The 18,547-nt window shown below is 55.8% G+C and overlaps 6 protein-coding genes across 6 annotated transcripts; 1 reads left to right on the forward strand and 5 right to left on the reverse strand.

Moving 5' to 3' along the window:
• Positions 1-3,111: 3,111 nt before the first annotated feature.
• Positions 3,112-4,306, forward strand: BO72DRAFT_414431 (uncharacterized protein). The gene is made up of 3 exons (XM_040942541.1): positions 3,112-3,371; positions 3,441-3,773; positions 3,832-4,306. Exons 1-3 carry the CDS (start codon positions 3,206-3,208, stop codon positions 3,987-3,989), a joined length of 657 nt encoding a protein of 218 aa, XP_040796569.1. The 5' UTR covers positions 3,112-3,205; the 3' UTR covers positions 3,990-4,306.
• Positions 4,307-4,710: 404 nt separating this feature from the next.
• BO72DRAFT_520608 (uncharacterized protein) lies at positions 4,711-5,811 on the reverse strand (the record flags this gene model as incomplete). The annotated part of the gene is made up of 1 exon (XM_040949724.1): positions 4,711-5,811. One exon carries the CDS (start codon positions 5,809-5,811, stop codon positions 4,711-4,713), a length of 1,101 nt encoding a protein of 366 aa, XP_040796570.1.
• A 1,166-nt stretch (positions 5,812-6,977) lies between these two features.
• Positions 6,978-10,361, reverse strand: BO72DRAFT_389178 (DNA-directed DNA polymerase POL5; the record flags this gene model as incomplete). The annotated part of the gene is made up of 4 exons (XM_040941756.1): positions 6,978-8,225; positions 8,319-9,115; positions 9,206-9,836; positions 9,939-10,361. 4 exons carry the CDS (start codon positions 10,359-10,361, stop codon positions 6,978-6,980), a joined length of 3,099 nt encoding a protein of 1,032 aa, XP_040796571.1.
• Positions 10,362-10,885: 524 nt separating this feature from the next.
• BO72DRAFT_389163 (HECT-type E3 ubiquitin-protein ligase) lies at positions 10,886-14,558 on the reverse strand (the record flags this gene model as incomplete). Its single annotated transcript, XM_040941755.1, has 3 exons — positions 10,886-11,790; positions 11,847-13,940; positions 14,006-14,558. The coding sequence occupies 3 exons, from the start codon at positions 14,556-14,558 to the stop codon at positions 10,886-10,888; spliced, it is 3,552 nt and encodes a 1,183-aa protein (XP_040796572.1).
• Positions 14,559-14,691: 133 nt separating this feature from the next.
• On the reverse strand, positions 14,692-15,354 carry BO72DRAFT_270150 (uncharacterized protein). Its single transcript, XM_040940193.1, has one exon. It carries the CDS (start codon positions 15,206-15,208, stop codon positions 14,825-14,827), a length of 384 nt encoding a protein of 127 aa, XP_040796573.1. The 5' UTR covers positions 15,209-15,354; the 3' UTR covers positions 14,692-14,824.
• Positions 15,355-16,440: 1,086 nt separating this feature from the next.
• Positions 16,441-17,829, reverse strand: BO72DRAFT_414441 (60S ribosomal protein eL15). The gene is made up of 5 exons (XM_040942542.1): positions 17,785-17,829; positions 17,595-17,681; positions 17,175-17,331; positions 16,889-17,115; positions 16,441-16,835 (listed from the first exon to the last, which is right to left on the reverse strand). The coding sequence occupies exons 2-5, from the start codon at positions 17,679-17,681 to the stop codon at positions 16,695-16,697; spliced, it is 612 nt and encodes a 203-aa protein (XP_040796574.1). The 5' UTR covers positions 17,785-17,829; the 3' UTR covers positions 16,441-16,694.
• Positions 17,830-18,547: the final 718 nt, after the last annotated feature.

Below are 18,547 nucleotides of genomic sequence, written 5' to 3' on the forward strand. Positions count from 1 at the left end.
GTTGCTAACATCGCTACCGCAGACGCCCACGTACGCGATTCGGATCAATACATCGTGGGGGTCTTCGATTTGGGGGATGGGTCGGTCTTCGAACCGGACTTTTCCGGCGCCGTAGAGGACGCATGATAGGTTCTGGTGGGTTGGTTACTATGGTTGAGCCAATGCCAAATGGAGAGATCGCGGTTAGGGTTGATGGTGCCGGGGGAGGAGGCTGCGTGTGGAAGCTTACAGTTTCTGTCATTTTGTTGTTCGGCCTGTCAGTCGGCTTCTTTGCAGAGATCAATTTGGGAAAGTATGGGCTTTATATTATTGAAGGAGCTTATCCTGTCGGAGTAATGTTGGCCGATTCTCTGATTGCTGATTGCTGATTGCTGATTGCTGATTTTCCCTCCTTTGTGAGGTCATGTGCTGGGTTGTGCTGGGGCTTGGCTCCCCTCACTTGGCGTCGAGATCCTTGATAATAGTGGGGATGCCGCCGGGGTGGGTGATACACAGTCAATCTCACACTGATTTGCAGAGATAGCATTACTCCCCGGATCGTTTTTCCAAACAGGTGGCCAGCAGCAAGTACCTGGACCTCTCGAGTGGTTTCTCTTCCACTAACCATGTCCATATCCATTCAATCCCTCTCATTACTTTTCGTCAGGTCGATGCCAAACAATGAGGCAGAGGAAGATATGTTCGCAAGACGATCTACTACAGCGATGCTCGCGAAGCCTCATTACCGCCCAGGCCCGGTCCCAGCAGATCGAATGCGGAATCATGCGACTGGCAGTCAAGCTATCTGCATTGATCAAGACCGCTGCGTGTGGTTGACCAAGCGAACCTCGCTGAACGTGGCCACCGGCTCAAAGGCTTTTCGTTAAGGAAATCAGGCCCTGAGACAACGCCGGCCAGCGCCCGGCTCCATGGCTTCGCGACTCACACATTACACTGCAGGAGTTGCGATAACTTCGTAGGCTCAGGGGGGAGAAGCCGTGGGTAGCATTCCTACTGCGTGGCTCCACAAACCAGTGTAGCCAGCATCATGGACAGTCTGGTCAGGCAGGTCCTTGCATCTGCTCGGGACGATGAGATTCCGCTGGAGGCAGTCCAACTAGGTCGGGTGCGAGAGCAATGATCTCAAAGTACTTTGCCCACAGTCAAGCTCGTGCCCAGTCTGCGACCGTTGTGGTTCGGCGTCGTCGATCTTCTCGCTGAGTAGCGCATCTGATGAAACATGTGCGTTGCTACGCTGGTCGATTCTTCGGGTGCAGCATCATCAAGTCGCGGGGAGGATATGTGTTAAACATTGCTTTTTGGCATGTCAGTTCGGTTCGCAGAGCTCGCAGGTCCGGAGACGGCCAAGATGTTTGGAAGACTGTCATAGGCTTGACGTTCCCCCGCCCACTGCCTCGGACAGGAGGGTTTACACGGATGACGTGGGATCTGGAAATGGATCGGCCGGTGAGTGGGCTGGAATAGGTTCAAGGATAATCGAGTGGTAGTGAACTCGGTGAATCAAAAAGTCCTAGCCTTGCTAGGTCCTTTTGCCTTTGTGCAATGCCCAATTGAAGGGAATCACGATGTACAGTCGCTTTCTGCGTCCTCCAGTTGCTGTATCAGGTTTTCTTTAACTAATTCCAGCCAGTCACAACCGGGATTTCCTCTCCCTTCGCCCTCGCCCTCTCCATAAAGTAACAAATTGCACGGCTCAAGAAGACCCTCTCTCTCTTACCGAGCTCCGCCGAGGTGTAGCCCGGCGGCGGAAGTTTCAGTGCAATGGTACTGTTACTCCACTCCAGCAAAGGGCTGGCACGCTAGTGAGACAACCCGAGCCGAAGCGATCTGAGCTGCACAGTTCAAACGCGCAGCCGGTGACCTAGTCGCGGATGTCATCATCGTCTGACCCGGCATCTCACTCTGTAGTGTGGTGCGGCGAAGGGGGAATTCACCTGCTTACGATGTGGCGCCGTGGGCGGCCTTTGCAGGACCACGAAGAGGCGCCTGACAAGTGGGAATCAGAGACATAGAAGAGGCGGTGAGGGTAGAAAAGAAGAAAGCACACTGTGACAAGTAGTAGAATAGCTCGAGCCAGCTTCAGCGGTAGTGAGTGTTTGGGATGAGCCACGCACAGGAAGTGATTAGGGCTTGGGGGCAGATGGTGGTAGTGCGACGGAGGATGGAGCCAAACACAGTGCTGTACCTCGCGAAGGAGGCCTTACCCGATGTCTAAGACAATCACATCTTCGATCTTAAATTAGACATCGAATGAGAAGCCCCCTTCGCAGCGGCAGCATCCGCCCACCAGATGTGGTAGGTGGCAGTGTGTATACAAACAACCCTATATCTCCATGTTCTGTATGTATGATGTCATGACTTTTGCCCTACCCTCAACGCCCGCGACAAGCAACTGCCCCTCGGCCAGCACGGTCTGTTCTAAAATCAGATGCGCGTTTTTCTGCTGACCTGCCACAGACTCGAAAATTGTCACTATTATGTAAAACATACAGCATCGCTGGATGATGCCCATCAGCGCGGTAGACGTGTTCCGCTTTGAGTGTCCGGGTTTAGGTTTCGGGCGGTGCATATACGGCGGCGGATGCTGTCAATTCCCCGGACAAAGACGGCGATCGTCGAGATAGAGTTTGCCTTAATAAGCTGTGCATGCACTCAACACGAGGCTCTGCTCGTAATTGACTCAGTTGTGTCCAGGGAAAAAAAGCTCAAGCCCTGGCACGAGACTACACTGCCGTTGCCGGTGAATACATGGAACGGCCACCGGGGGGCAGTGTGTCGTGTGATAGATAATTTTAGTACTGTACATGGTACTCTCTACGCATTTATGCCAAATCCGGGGCTCTGCCCTGAGCTTTCTTCCAACGCGCCGTGGGATTTCTCGCTCTCCCGAGCGCAGCCGAGCGATAACTATGAGGGTTTTGTTGATGTAAGGCCGGCGGAGTGACTCCTCTCCCACGGGTCGTGTTGTATAGTTCTATTTTAGGGACATGAGCTGTATACCTGACTTGAACTGCTCGCTGAGCAGGGCTTTTGCAGTCCATATCATGTCTATATAAACCTCTCAGACGTTCGCTCAACCTGGCAACTGTTTCTCATCAGCATCAGACAGAGTCACAGAGTTCCAAACAAAGCAGCAGCATTTCATACTCTCGCTAACTTTACCTTCCAAGTCATTCTCGATTGCAAAAGATAGACCACCATCACCATGCAACTCCTCTCCGAGTCCACCGTTCTGTTCGCCCTCGCTTCCTCCGTCTTCGCCGCGCCGCTTGCTGTCCGCACGCAGAACGAGGTCCAAATCACCTTCCTGGGCGCCGCAAACGCGCAGTTCACCCAGAGCTTCCCCACCGATGGCTCCACCGTCGCTATCTGTAAGCCGAGCCTAGCCTAGAGCCCAGCAAACATAATCCCACCCCAACGATCACTAACCCAAACCCCAGCCAACCCCCTAAGCATCTCACACATCGCCTCCAGCACCGCAGGCGTCACCTGCACCTTCATCGGCATCGACCACTCCAGCACGACCGTCAGCGGCGTAGCAACCGTGGACGTGGGGCCCCCTCAGACCCAGACCCAGGGCTCGTGCAGCGCCGCGGGGGATCCCACCACTCCTACCCCGGACCCATCCACCCCGGCCCCGGCCCCCGTTGAGCCCTCCACCCCCAGCACCCCCTCCGGAGGCCAGGGCTCATCTGTCACCATCACTTTCCAAGGCGCCGCGGACGCGCAATTCTCTCAGTCGTTCCCGCTCGACGGCGCCTCGACGGCCATCAGTATGTGAATCTTGCTTCCAAAGTAGTGCCTTCCATGCTAACACCAAGGGGAAACCAGCCAACCCGCTTAGCATCTCGCACATCGTCTCCAGCACGGGGAATGTGCGCTGCACCTTCAACGGCATCGACCACAGCGTCACCACCGTCAGTGGCGTGCAGACGGTTGATGTTGGACCGCCCCAGACTCAGGTGAACGGGGCTTGCACTGCTGCTTAGGGTGGGTTTGTGCAATCGCTTACACCTTGGGGGTTCTACATGACATGATATGGGGAGGGCAGAGCATCTGTCGTTTATAGCTTAGGCAGATGGGGTCTCGATTCTTTGCTTGTCTTTCCTTCCTTCTTAATTTACTTTTTTCTTTTCATTTTCTTTTGTCTTGGTTGAAAGTGAACAGGTTGTGACACACTAGCACTGTCTCTTTCGAGGATCATAACATGGAGGGAAAGGCCTTGCAGCTACGGTACCTAATAATCTTCATCGGACCAGACTAACAAGTATATTGTATTTATCTGAGGCAGACATGTAAATGAGAGAATCTATCACAACTGGAGCACACATACTTTACCACTCTAACACCAGACATTTCTTGGAGCGCTCTGTTCACGCCTATACCAAGAGGCAGCCAGTCGAGGTGTCAAGAGCCACTCTTGATGCTTGGAAGTACTGGCGGAAGTCAACATGATCGAGTTCGAGGGATTTACTTTTCTGAAGGGGCTGGTGTAAGAGGGAGACTAATCTACGTCTCACCGAGAGAAACCTACTTAATGGATAAAAATTGGAGAAATTACACATAATCTCTGTTACTTATTCTAATAACCAACGCATATCAATTTGTTGTACTAAGATCACTAAAAGACATTATTCTTTTCGCATCACACCAGAGCCGCACCGACGAGCAGACCTCACAGGACCCCTCTCTCACTAACAGAAAGCCTGTCTAGGGCAAGTAATAGAGACCAAGCAGCGCCGCCATTTCAAGCGCAGCGTCATCATCATCATCATCATCATCATCTCCATCCAAAGCAAGAACAACAACATCCGCATCCCGACCATCGTCGTCACCACCATAAACAAAATCAACCGCGACCTCCTCGCGCAGCCCCAACCCCCGACGGGCCCAGTCTCTCGCCCCGACCGCGGAATCATACAGCCCCAACAGGCCCAGCAGAAGGAGGTGCAGCACCGCGAACGTCAGCCCGTACATCTGGCCGACGGCCCAGCCGTTCAGCCCGGGCAGGCAGAACAGACACGAGACCAGGCCGAGCACGTCCAGGTACCGGGCGGCGCGCGCCCGCGTCGTCCGGTGGCCCTGGAAGATGGCCGTGAAGAGGTACTGGTGCCAGACGCCCAGCACGCAGAGGAGGGCGCCCATCCACTCCAGCTCGGTCAGTTGGTCGGTGAACCGGAAGCGCAGCGGCCAAGCCGCCGAGCCGGCTGGGCTGCTGCCCGTCAGGTACGAGGTGAGGTGCACCAAGTGCAGGATGTACATGGCGGGCCTCGAGAGCAGGGCGGACTGCGCGAGAGCGCCGGCCGCTGGTAGCACGCGGTGGGTGGTCCAGCGCAGGATCCCGCCGTGGGCGAGCCATTCTTGCTGGATGTGAATGCGCCAGGCTTCGGCTTCATGGAGGAAGTTGTACTCGTTGTGGGGGGCGGCTGCGGGTTCGTTGGGCGGGTCGTCGTTCTCCTCGCTGTCCTGAGCGTCGGGCTGAGTATCGGTGGTTTCGGTCTGATCGGTGGACTCATCGGGTTGCTTGTCGTCGGGCTGAGCATCGGTCTGAGCATCAGGCGCATCGGTTGGCTCATCGATCTGCTCGTCACAGTGGTCCTGGTCATCGGGGCCATTGCTTGGCTCATCGTTCAGATCATCATCCTGATTCTCTTCGTGATCATCCTCGTAGTCATCTTCAACCTTAGCCTTGCGATCAACACCGCAATCAGCATCAGGAATAGACGCAGCACCACAGACAAGATCCGGCGCAGCTTCATCAAGGATAGACACGGCGTCACCGGCCATCTGCTCGGAACTGAGAGAAGACATGTTGAGAGCTAGTCTTGAGATGTGGAACGAACAACAAGTTACTTTCAGAAGGTTAGACCAAGATGAACAACCAGCAAGGATGCAGTGACCTGTTGTGTGGGATACAAGTTCCTCCACAGTGAGGATTCCCAAGCTTATATAGTGCAGAAACCCCAGGGCCATCAACTCATAACAAGTCATCGAGCCCTGCCTTGTTTGTACGTTCTTAAAGGGAAGAGCGGAGATTTCCACTCCCAGGGCTTTCACCATCGTATGTCTTAGACTGCACATTCACATCGATACATTTCCCCCAATTTCTTTCTTTGCACTTCGTTTTTCATTTGTATTTTCAAAGCATCTCTCGCTTGTCCATCAAAGGCTTTGTGCTCGGCTCAAAGCTCTGCCGTTACTCAAAGGGGATTATTTGTCGCTATCAGAGTTGTCCATCATGGATAGAGGTAAGAAGCATTCTAGCAACCCTAACCACCAACTACCACCTCACTGAACAGCTTCCCCATTCACACGCTATTATCCTCTGTGGAGCTTCTGCTTTGATGTGGATCAAAGTAAACATGAGCACACCTTCATTCACAACCGCTATCGTCAAAGCCAGACCCTGACCAGTTCCCAGAATGCCGGTTTCTATCTCACAACGGTCATAACTACCACGCGACAACGTCTCAAACTTCGACGATCGACAACCGACAACAGCCCGAACCAGCGCTCCAGCCACACTCACCGTGACGTCTGCATATCCAGCGCAGTGTCATCCCTGTGTGGAGACATACATTTTCGGTCAAGGTATCTTACTAGGTAGGAGACGACGACTACTGTAGGGTCAAGTCCTCCGAACGCTTCCCTTGTGTCCTGTGTTTTCTCCGGGGCCGTTGTGGCATAGCCTCCCTCTCTCTGTCTCTCTCTGTGTGCTAGGGCGGGGAGGCAGCATGTTCATAGTTCCAAACATGTACCTAGAACACAGCAGTAGGTAACCGCCTGGATAGAGTCATACTCTGCCGCACGCTTACCCTAAACCTGCCTGCCTGCGCCCTTGTCATCATCCGAGCATCCAGACACACAACCACAGCGCTACAACCCTACTCAAGAAACAAGCACAAAGCACATAACAACAACACTGGATATCTGAATCGAAGCCAACGAAAACCACCGTCTATGTAACTTTTGACCCTCTAATTCTTCATCTTCCCGAACGAAACACACCAGTTATTCCAATCCGTAAAGAACGACGGCTGCACATGACACTTGCGACTGAGCAGCTGCTTCGTCCTCGTCTCGCCATACACCTCCACGACGCGGGCCACGTTGCCCCGCTCCTGCGCCACCAGCACCTTGACCACCAGCAAGCTCGCCTGGCTGCACGCCGTCGCGTGCGCGGGGGGCCCACTGTGCGTCGCCTCGGCGTGGATGGACTTCAGCAGCTCCCACACATTGTCCACGTCCTCTTCCTGGATAGCAGGCAGCGCCGTCGCGCCCTTGCACTGCTTGGTGTACTCGCGGAGGACGTTGGCGGCGCGCGTCGAGATCTGCTTGTTGGCCGACTTGCGGGTCAGCCGCAGCAGGGGCAGCAGCAGATCGAGGGCCAGCAGCTTGGCGTGGCACTTCTTCACGTAGATCTCCAGCAGGTCCAGCACGCGGTTCTTGAAGTGCACCATGTTGGCGCGGGCGTCCTTCTTGTCCTTCTTCTGGCCGAGGGCGTCGCGGCGCGCCCGGAAGACCTTGACGAGCTGCTCGTCGAGTTCCTCCATCTCGTCGTCGTTCATGTCCGCGTCCGAGTCTTCCTCGGCCTCCGGCATGTCCGCGTCCAGCCGGTGCGTGCCCAGCGCCGCGGCCAGTTTGGCTTCGAAGATCGCCTCCTCGTCGTCGTTGCCTTCGTCCTCCGAGAGCTCCGAGTCGGAAGAGGATGCCGCGGAGTCACCGGCTTCAACGACCTCGACGTCGCTGTCGAGCTCGTCACCGTCACCGTCACCATCAACATCCATCATGTCCGCGTCGTCCCCGTCCTCGTCCTGCTGGTCGAACATCTCCTGCTGGCCCGCCAGACTCTCCTTGGCCTCCAGGATGGAGGTCAGCGACTCCAGGCCATTCTCGGTGATGCTCTCCGCAAAGGCCCCGAAGACCTGCTCGCTCATGCGCCGGAAGAGCTGCGACTGCTTGGACGCGAAGCTGAGCAGGATCTCCACCAGGGCATCCGAGGCATCGGAGGTCTTTTCGTCGTCCTCCTCCTCGTCCTCGTCCTCCGCCTTCTTGCCCTTGGACTTCTTCTTCTTCTCCTTCTTCTCCTCGCCGAAGATCTGCGTGTAGCAGAAATCCAACTCCTCCAGCATCGACGCCGCGTCCGCGTCGCCGTTGTACACCTGCAGAATCGTCAACGAGTACAGCAGCTGGAACGCGTCGACGCTCGCCGCGTTATCCTTCTTCTCCTGCACCAACCACAAACGATTAGCCAGGCTCGCGCAATCTTCCTTTACACGGAATTGGAGGAGGAAACCGGGTAAAGAGGAGGAACATACCATACTCGCTAGCTTCTTCAACGATTTGAACGCATTCTTGACCGCGCCACTGATCGTCTCATCCATACTGACAATGAACTTGCCGCGCTCCTCGGACTTGGCCAGGTCCCGGATCTGGCGCACCACGACGTAGGGGATGGAGGCGTACCGGGCGGTGGCGATCAGACTGTTGATGCAGGAGTTGATGCGACTGCGGAAGAGCTCCTGGGTCTGCTCGGTGAGCGCGGGGCTGACGGCCGGGTCCTTGAAGTAAGCGAAGCGGACGAAGATGGAGAGGATCTGCTCGAGCACACTGTACGTGTCGTCGTCCTTGCTGTCCGCGGACGCGCGCGCACGCACGATGGCCAGGAGCAAGCCGGCCAGGAACTGGCGGCTGGCGGCCGCGGTCTTGCCATCGTTGGGGCCGCAGGGGGCGGCGATCAGCGACTCGAACAGGGGGACGATCTCCTTGAGGGCGTCGACGTTGGCCTCGACGACGATCTTCTCCACGGTCTTGGTCTTGGTGGCCTGGTCGAAGGTGACCGAGCCGCCGGTGGCGGGCCCCATCAGGCCGCGGACGGCGGCGGCGGCGAAGGCGGGCTCCTTGGCCACGCGCGTCTGCAGGGACTTGGCGGCCTTGACGGCCATGCGGTGCAGGTAGCGGTCCTCGACGGCCAGCTGGTTCATGAGGCAGCGCACCAGGTTCTTGGTGAAGGTCTGGGCCGCCACGGCTTGCGGACTCTCGGTGACGACCTTGATGAACAGCGAGAACCCCCAGTACTTGCGTTCTTCGGAGGAAGCCGCGGCAAACAAACCATCTAGACGCAGCGTTAGCCTGCCCTCGCCCTCGCCCTCTGCCCAACAACCTCAAGTTCCAAGAAACAAGGGGAAAAGGAAAGGGAACATACTATCCACAACCTCGGTCCAGAACTCGGCAAACCCCAGCCTCGAAGACTCGCCCTTAGCCTTAGCCTTCGGCACCTGCGCCAACCGGCCCAGAACCACATCCCAGGCGAAGTGCAACTTGGAATTCCAGACGCCGGAGGAACCCTTCTTCTGGCCGTCCCCATCCTCACTGGCACTGGAGCTGGCACTCGAATCCGACGAGTCCTTCATCACCTTCCCCAGGGAAACCCTTTCCTTGGCATCCAACGGATCCTCATGCTTCCAGACCTTGGCCGGGAACTTAGCCGAGGGGAAGGCCTCCTTGGCCGCGAGCCAGACGGCGACGCCCTCGGGGGTTCTGGCCAGGTCGTGGGCGCACAGCCGCTCGAGCGCGACCTCCACCAACGCCACATTCACCTGCTCCTTCTTCCCCTCGCTCTTTCGAGAGGCAGCAAGATCCAGAACACACCGATACACAATCCAACCGCACTCCTCGCGCAGCCACGGCTTCTTCTTCGCCAGCTCGAACACGCGGTCCAGCAGCCGGGTCCACTCCGCGGGTGCAGCAGCAGCAGCCCCGCCCCCAAAAAGGATGCCGGATTTGATGATGGCCTCCGCGCCAAACAGACGCCCGAAGTAGTGATCGCGTTGTTCCTGACCGTTCGTTAGCATACACCTTTACCAGTCAACATCAACAAACCCACGCCCCCCCCGAACCACAAAAAGAAATCACAAAAAAGGAAGGAAGAAACAAACCTGCCCCGACTCCCCGCCCGCCGAATCCGTCAACCGCTCCCAAACTCCCAACACCGCTTCAACATCGTTTCTCTTCCCCTTGCCCTCTTCCTTCCCCCCATCGCCATCCTTACTACCCCCGGAGGCAGCCGTCCCAAAAACCTGCACCAAAACCTCCGTCAACGCAATCGAGAACCCCACGCGCGCCGCTTTGCGACTACTGCACAGCCCGCGGAACAACCGCGCCAGGGCGCGGTCCACCGCCTCGGCGGGGGGGTTCTGGTCCGGGGTGAACTGCGCGACCAGGGCCGCGGCGGCCTTCAGGCGGACGGCGTCGGTCTCGGCGGCCAGGTCCTCATAGATCTCAATCTGCTTGCGGTCGACGCTGACGGGCTCGCGGCGCCGTTTTTTGGTCGGCGGCGGACCGGCTGGTCTCGTTGCCATGCCTTTTTTTTACGGGGGGGGGGTGTGTGTGTGTACTGGGTGGGTGTATGGGTGTACTGTTTGGCTTTCAAAAAATATTACAATGGTTTCCTGTAGGTGGTGATAGTTGAGATAATTGAGAGAATGGAAGTTTAGAAAGGGGTTTGCTGTGGGGAGAATTTTATACAGCCACCAAACTTTCATAAGAGGTTGTTGTTGCAGCTTTTTTGCCGGGAAAATTTGATTGATATGGATGGCCGGCCGCTCTTCGTCCTAAATCGGGTTAGTGTGATCTTCGCTGCTGCAAGAGACTAACGCAATGCGGGAAACCTGGAGGTGGCCTCAGGCTGCAAACTTATCCACTGCCACTACTATGCATCTGATTCTCCTGAGCAGCAGCATCCACTCTACTACCAAGTACTTCAAAACAATTACATTTCTATAATCAATACATCATGATAGATAAAGATGGTTTTATTCTTCCTATCAATACCCGGGACCTGCCCTCTCACCCCCCCCCCCACACCAAACACTACCACCACTACTTACTTCAATCCAAATCCCTCACTGTTCAGCACCGCATCCCAAAGCACCCGTTCCAGCTTCTCCCGCGTCTCGTACCGATACAACCCCAACTGGTTGAAGCAGGTCCGCGCCGTCGGAAACCGGGACGTGTCATCCCCTAAACACCCCAGCCGGATACTCAGACTCGTCGCCCCCATCGCCGGAATCCGATCACTGCCCGTGATAAACGACAGAATCTTCCGCTGCGACTGCGGCGCCGCCTGCCCGAAGATCTCCCAGAACCACCGCACCACTGGCACCGTTTCCGGCCGCGGCACTGACCAGTTCTCGTACGTCGCTACCGCCCGGAGCGAGGCCACGTCCAGCGGCTCATCCGAGCCTCGCACCAGCAGCTCGATCTCCTCCGGCCGGAACAGGGACAGCGCGTTGCCGCCGCACACCGTGAAGAACCCCCGCTTGAAGGGCTCAAACTGCCGCGTCACCGCCGTGTCCAGCAGGTGTTGCACGTACAGATCCACAAACTCCCGCCGGTTGGCGTTCGTCACCGGTCGGTCCTCGCCGCCGGCACACAGAGGCACCGGCACCACCTCCCCATACCGGTCGACCTGCGCGACGAAGTCGTAGCAGAAGGTCTCCGCGACGTCCCCTTCGAATTCCAACAAGGCCCGGAGCCCTTTCGCGAGCTGAGGTCGAAACTCCGCCAAGTCGTCCAGGCTAGCCTTATACACCGATCGGCTGGTCGACCACTGCGGGGCCGCCGCCAGAAGCTTCTTGAAGGCAAAGGGTGGGAGAGCAATGTCGAGAATGGTCGAGTTGTAGATAGCCAATCCCAGCAGAACCCCGACTAAGAAGAACTGTTCCGACGACTCGAAGCAGTACGGGTTGAAGTAGCAGTATCGTGAGTCCTCGTCATAAATGAACAACCCTGCGGCGTTCAAGTTAGTCCTTGTTCACCTTGAGAACTCAAGAGGCTGAACCTACCATGGTGGGGATCGAAGACTTCCCGGACGAGCAGCAAGAACCACTCTTTCCGCAGACCACCCGCGTCCACTCCCTCTTCACCGACAAACTCAATCCGCAGCCCCTTCTTGATCTCCTCGTGGCTGGATCCAACGACCTCACTGACTCTTCGAAGGCTGTCCTCCACCAGACAGTCGCGCCGCACCTTCAGCACAAAATATTGACTGATCGCCTTCCGGCTGAGGATGCTATTGAAGAACGCCTCTCGCGCCTTGACCTCCATCTGACGACGAGCATCATGCTCCAAGATATGGATCTTGGCCCAGATGCTCAGGAAGAAAGGATACTGGCAGAACGAGAACTTGCTCGACGTGGACTCCCAGGCCTCAAAGTCCGCCACAAGATCGGAATAATCCAGCAGCGTGTTGTAGAAGGAGCTGATCGGTACCATATGGCCTCGTCGGTCACTCGGCGATCGACCAGCGCTAGTGGTCCCCGGTCCATCTGGCTTGCGAGACACCGTGGCATTGTTGGCCGTAAACAGCAGCGACATCACCCGTGCAGCAGCCCGAATCTGCCAGTCATCAGTATAGACCACGGGCTGGTCCCGGTCGTCCTTGGCCGACTTGTTCGGACTCCTGCCGTTGATGGCGGCATGCAATTCGGCGGGTGTGTTTCCCGCCGCGCTGGAGAAGCTGGGTATTAGACTATCCTCCGGTTGCGCGGTCTCGCTGCGTTTCCGCCCATGCTGCCGAGTCAGACGATACGTCACAAAACTACCCACAATATCCACAATTTTCTCAAATTGTCCCGTGGGGAAGCGTGAGAACCAGGAAACCAAGTAATGGTGACAATCGTTTGGCAGATTGGCAAGCAGACCCATGATTCGTTTGACGATACCGGGGTGATGCCCGGGCCCCCCGCTTCGCAGTCGAGTGGGAGGTTTGATATCCCGAGGAGCGGGTCTTGGATTACCGAGAACGGGATGGGAAGGCCTCCTATCACCCCGAGGAGCAGAGGGGGCTAATGTGTACGAAGCCAGGGACGAGTTCGAGGGATGCACCAATGGATTCACCAAGAGCATCAGGAGAAATCTGATGTCTTCTGGCTTTTTGAGTGGTCGTCGGGGCCGTTTGAGGAGATTTTCCGTCGCCTTGAGCAGTGTCCGATGCAGGTGCAAGCGCGACTCGACCACCTCCTTCTCAACCATAGCCAAATCAGTGGATTCCCACCTCTGAGCAGCCACAATGTCACCATCCGTACGTAGTTCAGCTGGCTTCATCGTGGACCACAATTCCACCCATGAAGAGCCGGCAGTCATGATCAAGTGGTACCATTTCGCAAGCTCCGTCCAGTCTATACGGGGGCTCCGAGAGGAGACGGCTCTAGAACCAGAGGATTTCTCCCGATGGTCTTTGGCATGGGACTGAACGGTAGGATCCACCTCGTTCATCCACCAGGACGAATTTTCTGCTATGTCGCCCAGGAGGAGGAGCTTAGCATCCGGCTCAAATACATGTTCCGCGGGCGCGGGCGCCGCGCTAGTACTCTTGTCCTCTCTCTGCTTGGGGGGAGTGCTATCATTGGTGGAGCGAGGCGCGTGCTGTACTGTGGTGAATGAGCTATTCAAGCAATCACAGCCCTTGAATGAATTTATTATGTAGTCTTCGAGCAGCCTAAAGATATACGGGCGGCGCGGCAGTTCCTTTGCATCCGACGTGTTTCCCTGGCCAACCTCACGAGGCGAGCGATCTCGCCGGGGCATAGTTTGCGTGTCTCGACTCTTCATTGGCGAGCTCTTCCCTTCTCCGTGGGATGAGTACGGGCTCAGATTAGGCTTCGAGAAGTTTGGCGGGCCATCCAGCTTGCCTGGCTTTTTGGAATTCGAGTAAGCTCGCCCGCGCGAGTCGCCGGTCGCACGAGGATCACACAAGTATTCGCCGGTCTGGCCCGGCGAGTGGGCCAGATTCTCATCCTGCGCGATATCCTGGGGCTTCTCCGGCTGACTCCTAGTTGGGGTCGCTCGCGGTCCGGTTCCGTATAGAAGTTGCCGAAGGTACTCCGTCATGCAGTCGTCCAGCAACGCCTTCGTCCGGTCGAGAGACAGTGGTACCGCTACAAGGAAACACCAGTCAGCCGATTGCATCAATCACAAGCCGGAACCCTGTCACCAAACATACCTTTTCGTAAAACCATGGGGGTGCGGGGCTTCCCATCGGCGCCCCAGTTACCATGACCCCCGGGTTTGGCCGCATCCACGTACGGCTCCAAATCGTTGACCGTCAAGCATTCCGTGCACCGAAACACCTTCAAATCGCGGGGCCACCGCACGGTGCAGTTGCAGGCCATGCACTTCCCCGAGGCCATCACGCCGTGTTGCGGGGGCCGGTTGCGCGGGGACGAGGAGCTCGGGTCGGGCATGTAGCCGAGGAAGTCGTCATCGTCTGAATCCAGCCCCGGTCGACCGTTCTTCTTCTTCGCGATCGAGGGACGCCGTTTTCCCACAGCGGCGGCGGCGGCGAACGGCGCGGGGAAAGGGTGGCTGATGGAACGGGAGTGCCCGCGCCGGGTTGGGGGTGAAGTAGCTGTAAGTCCCGTCATGGCGAACAGGTCGGGCGCATCTTGGACGATCTCGGCAGGTGTACTCCTCTCGTCATTCGCAGGAAAGGGGACCAGGGAAGGATGGCCAGCGGCTGGAGTGAGTGACGGGTTACGTAGGAACCGCGACGGCATAGGGGCGCATTGGTTTTTAGGGGGCGGTGATCCGTAACGATCTGGAGATGGCGGGATACAACGGCGTTGGAGGTTGAAGCAGGTGAGATTTAGGGGATCTTATCGTCGGAGGATTGACAGCAGTAGGATTTTAGGGGATGAACGGCGGAGCGAGTGACTCGTGCACAAGCGAGACGGCAACGAGGGACGATCCTGCCGCAAGGCCGTTCTTTAATCCAGGATCAATCGGGGTTGTGTTGCCGAAGGCACGAAGAGGCAAGTAAGGACTAAGAAAAATCCACAAGAAACCAAAGAAAACCGGGTGAGTTATCCCACGTTGGCGGGGATGAGGTAAGACTGAGCGAGAGGAAGCCTGAACCGGTTGTAGTTATGGAGTAGTAGGATATATGTAACGTGAGGGGGGGGGAAGATGTAACGTGAGCATGTACAGTACAAGTAGTTACAAGAAAAGGGACAAAACAGAACCACCACCACCAGGCGAACACAACCGGTGTGATGAGTTGATGGTAGGGGGAGGAAAGGGAAGGACAAGAAAAGGGAGTTATCAAGAAATATGCTTTTGATTGTGAGAAAGGAGAGGGAGGGAGGCGGCGGTGGGGGGGGAGGAGGGGAGAGAGAGGGGGGAAGTCGCAAGAGGATGCGCAAGCCATAATAACTTAACCACAGTCACCAGTCACTCAAGACGTGGGTTGCCTAAGGCTTCCCCGCTTGGTAATGAGCCTTCACTTAGCACCGTACGGTAACTTCACTAACTGTACAGTACCTTAAAAAAGGAAACCAGGAACCATTAGGTTCCATTTCCAACCACTCTGTAAGTGCTACATTCAGCTGAGCTATCGGCTGTCTGCTAAACCTCCATCTGGATCTACGACCCTACAATCTGTGACGTCTATGACATGAATAGAGTCATCAGTCAGTCCTGCTTTAGGCGCCGGAATGGGGGCGTGGTGGAGGGTGACTTAAACGGAGGGGAGTACTCTACCTAGCACTGTACTATTTTTACCTACTTTCTGTCCCTTTCGACTCCGTAGACTGGACTAACTACCGGGAACTTAACTTGAACCAGCTCCTTGGAACTTCCATCGGGGCTAGTTCCAGCTTTCCAGCTGTCCGATGGGGCGGGCTCGCATCCTGCAAATGAAGCGCGCCCGTAAGTCGCCGTACATGTCTTAGACCTGTCCATCCATCAGCTTGGCCGACCTGACCCTTTTACGAACAAACACGGGATGGGATGGGACGATTTGCCGCATGAAGGCGACTTCCACGATTATTCCCAGGGTGTTTGAGGCGCGCGCGCGCGCGAGAGAGAGAGAGAGAGACTCGTGTCGGTTCTATCTATATTTTTGTAGATATCTTAGGGGTCAATTTGCAGGCACCAATGGCAATTGCTGGCTTAGCCTTCTTAGCATCGGCTATTATATGTGCTTAGGGAGGAGATACGATTCCCAGGGCACAGGGACAAGGCCTTTGAGGAACAGCGAGAGGAGCTCACCTGATACATCCTGTAGCAGGCTAACCCGATGACCGTCGATGAGACCATCACTATGAAATCATGGTGGCCGGTTTCTGACACTTGGTGGGGTGAAGGTGCACAGCCATTCTCTCCGGTATGTAGATCCATGGCCGACCCTCCTAGACTTGGTCCTCGCAATTTTGAGCCCCTCCCTGGAGTTGCTGTCCGTAGCTGATGGGTCACCAGAAGACTGCGGGAGTAACTGTGCAAGACTATCTTACTGCTGGGCCGAGAACCAACACCCCGGATTGCGGATGCTAATGCAAGTCCTCCAATCTAGCCAATCGAGGCAGCCATCCCAATCTACAACCCCAAACTACGAAATCTACACTACGAAGCCGCCAAAGAAACCAAAGAAAAACAAGAGAGCAAGAAGAAAAAGCATACTTCGTTAGGGGGAATAAAAAAAACCGATGAAACCGAGAAAAGGAAGAAAAATTTTTGCTAACATCCGATCATTGAAGATCTGTTGCATTATGCTCGCACCACGACAGTCGAAGAATGACCTGCACACAGAAACGAGTTTTTGTATCGGAGTAAACACATCCACAAGCATTCCAGCATGCGTTTTCCATTTCCAACACTCCCCTCCACAACACCGCTCTGCAGCCCCTGGGCTACATTTAACGGTAACGCCAGTAGCTCTGGGTGTTCTGGAGCTTCCAGGTGTGGCGGCGGCCAGCCTTGGTGTTGTTGTAGCGGTGGCCCTTGTTGATACCACGGGACTTCTTGCCGGTGGCGGTGAGACCACGGGACTCGCGGTGCTGGGGAATGGGTCAGTACCAGACTCAAAGACTGGGGCGATGGCAGAACCAACCTTGTGGACGGGGTTGCAGATCCAGTTGATGCGGGCATCGCGGCGGATGGCCTTGTGCTGGGGGTCGACGAGGATGACCTCGAAGTACTTGTAGGTGGAGTCCTGGTTGATCCAGTAGGAGTTCAGGACGCGCAAGTTAGCGCAGCGGCGGCCAACACGCTCCTCAGCGGTAGCACGGAGAGCACGCTGGTACTTGAGCTGGTTAACACCCTGGTTGGTGGGCTTGCCTGTACATCCCTTGAATTAGCCGTGTTCTCTCGTGGATCGAGTCGTGGGAAAAGCATACCGTAGGTGGCACCCTTGGGGACGGGGCGCTTGCGGCCACCGCGTCTCACGCGGATACGGTAGACAACATAGCCCTGCTTGGCCTTGTAGCCGAGACGACGAGCCTTGTCGGGGCGAGAAGGACGGGAAGCACGGTGGATGGCGTTCAGTTGACGGAGCTATATTGATGCACTCTCAGCAAAGTTCAACGAGTGTATAGCAAGACACACAGAGGCTCCTGGAACCTCTCCTGGTTGTGCCACATCCATCATCCGCCGGCGATGAGAAGAAAAAATTTCTTTCGGTGGGTCGTCTTTTTTCGAGCCGCCCAGCAAAAACACCGTTGAGCAAACAAGTGTATTCCTATGGCATAGCATACGAGCGAAAACCACCCTCCGGCGGGGAGATGTTAAATCATCGACATTTGGGGGGGAATTCTCACCTCCCAGCAACGGACACGCAGCAGGAAGCGGATCACGTCGGACTGCTTCTTCTTCTGGATCTCTTCCACGTACTTGAGGGCACCCATCTGGACGGTTTGGAAAAGTCGTTAGTCTTGTGGTGGATTGGATGTCGATGCGATTGTGACGGTCGCGATGGGATTGCGGGCGAGATTGGAGGCAGGAACGTACCTTGTCGGCGTGGCAGGTCGTCGATTGTCGTCGTTGTCACGAGTGAGAAGTTCGAGAAGCAAGATCTCTTCAACCGTTCAGCGACCTTGTGTGTGGGACGCTAGGAAATTAGGCGAGCCCCACCCGGGCCAATGAAGTGGTGGGCGCCCATGTGGCCTGAGGCACGAAATGGGTCACGGGACCATTGAAATTTCAGGTTAACTCAGGCAACAAGGCAGCACCTCAGGCTTCTAGGGACTTGGTGATTTGCAGTAACCACTAACTTGGGCACTGCCCTGCCTACTAACTATAACTACACATACCTCTACCGGTCTACCTAGTACACAAACGAGGGAAATAATTTAGTTGAATGACTGATCAATTCACAAAACCCACCTAATATGGCTCTCTCTATACTCAGCCAATACTATCCGAACCATGTTCTTAACATCATAGCCTGCAATAACCAAGTGAAGTTCTAGCAAGTTGACAATTAGTTAGCCGGCTAGGAGGGTCCAACAATTGCATCAATGCTCAAAATGATTTCATAATCTTACCCCGATGAACTTTTCACAAGTGGTCGAATCAGAGAACACTCACTATCTACACTCAGCGTATATCGTCCCATCATCCCATACCTAGCTAGCCTAATGTAGTTAGCCCTTTCATCTCTCCTGGTAAGCTATGCCCGCAGTCTAGATCTGTTATATATTTGCCGCTTCCACCACCATCCCCTTGTAAACAGCCTACTGAGTCAAGCCACATTCCCTAAGTAGACTTCACC

The sequence above is a fragment of the Aspergillus fijiensis genome, assembly GCF_003184825.1.
Source record: "Aspergillus fijiensis CBS 313.89 unplaced genomic scaffold BO72scaffold_73, whole genome shotgun sequence".
NCBI lineage: Eukaryota > Fungi > Ascomycota > Eurotiomycetes > Eurotiales > Aspergillaceae > Aspergillus > Aspergillus fijiensis.

What these genes read in the sequence shown, in the direction of transcription:
- BO72DRAFT_414431 (XM_040942541.1), top strand. Translation starts at nt 3,206, where the DNA reads ATGCAACTCCTCTCCGAGTCCACCGTTCTGTTCGCCCTCGCTTCCTCC. An exon ending in TGGCTCCACCGTCGCTATCT is followed by an intron (nt 3,372 to 3,440) that starts GTAAGCCGAGCC and finishes CCCAAACCCCAG; the next exon opens with CCAACCCCCTAAGCATCTCA. An exon ending in CGGCGCCTCGACGGCCATCA is followed by an intron (nt 3,774 to 3,831) that starts GTATGTGAATCT and finishes AGGGGAAACCAG; the next exon opens with CCAACCCGCTTAGCATCTCG.
- BO72DRAFT_270150 (XM_040940193.1), bottom strand. Translation starts at nt 15,208, where the DNA reads ATGGCTTGCGCATCCTCTTGCGACTTCCCCCCTCTCTCTCCCCTCCTC.
- BO72DRAFT_414441 (XM_040942542.1), bottom strand. Translation starts at nt 17,681, where the DNA reads ATGGGTGCCCTCAAGTACGTGGAAGAGATCCAGAAGAAGAAGCAGTCC. An exon ending in TGCGTGTCCGTTGCTGGGAG is followed by an intron (nt 17,332 to 17,594) that starts GTGAGAATTCCC and finishes GCATCAATATAG; the next exon opens with CTCCGTCAACTGAACGCCAT. An exon ending in CCCCAAGGGTGCCACCTACG is followed by an intron (nt 17,116 to 17,174) that starts GTATGCTTTTCC and finishes AGGGATGTACAG; the next exon opens with GCAAGCCCACCAACCAGGGT.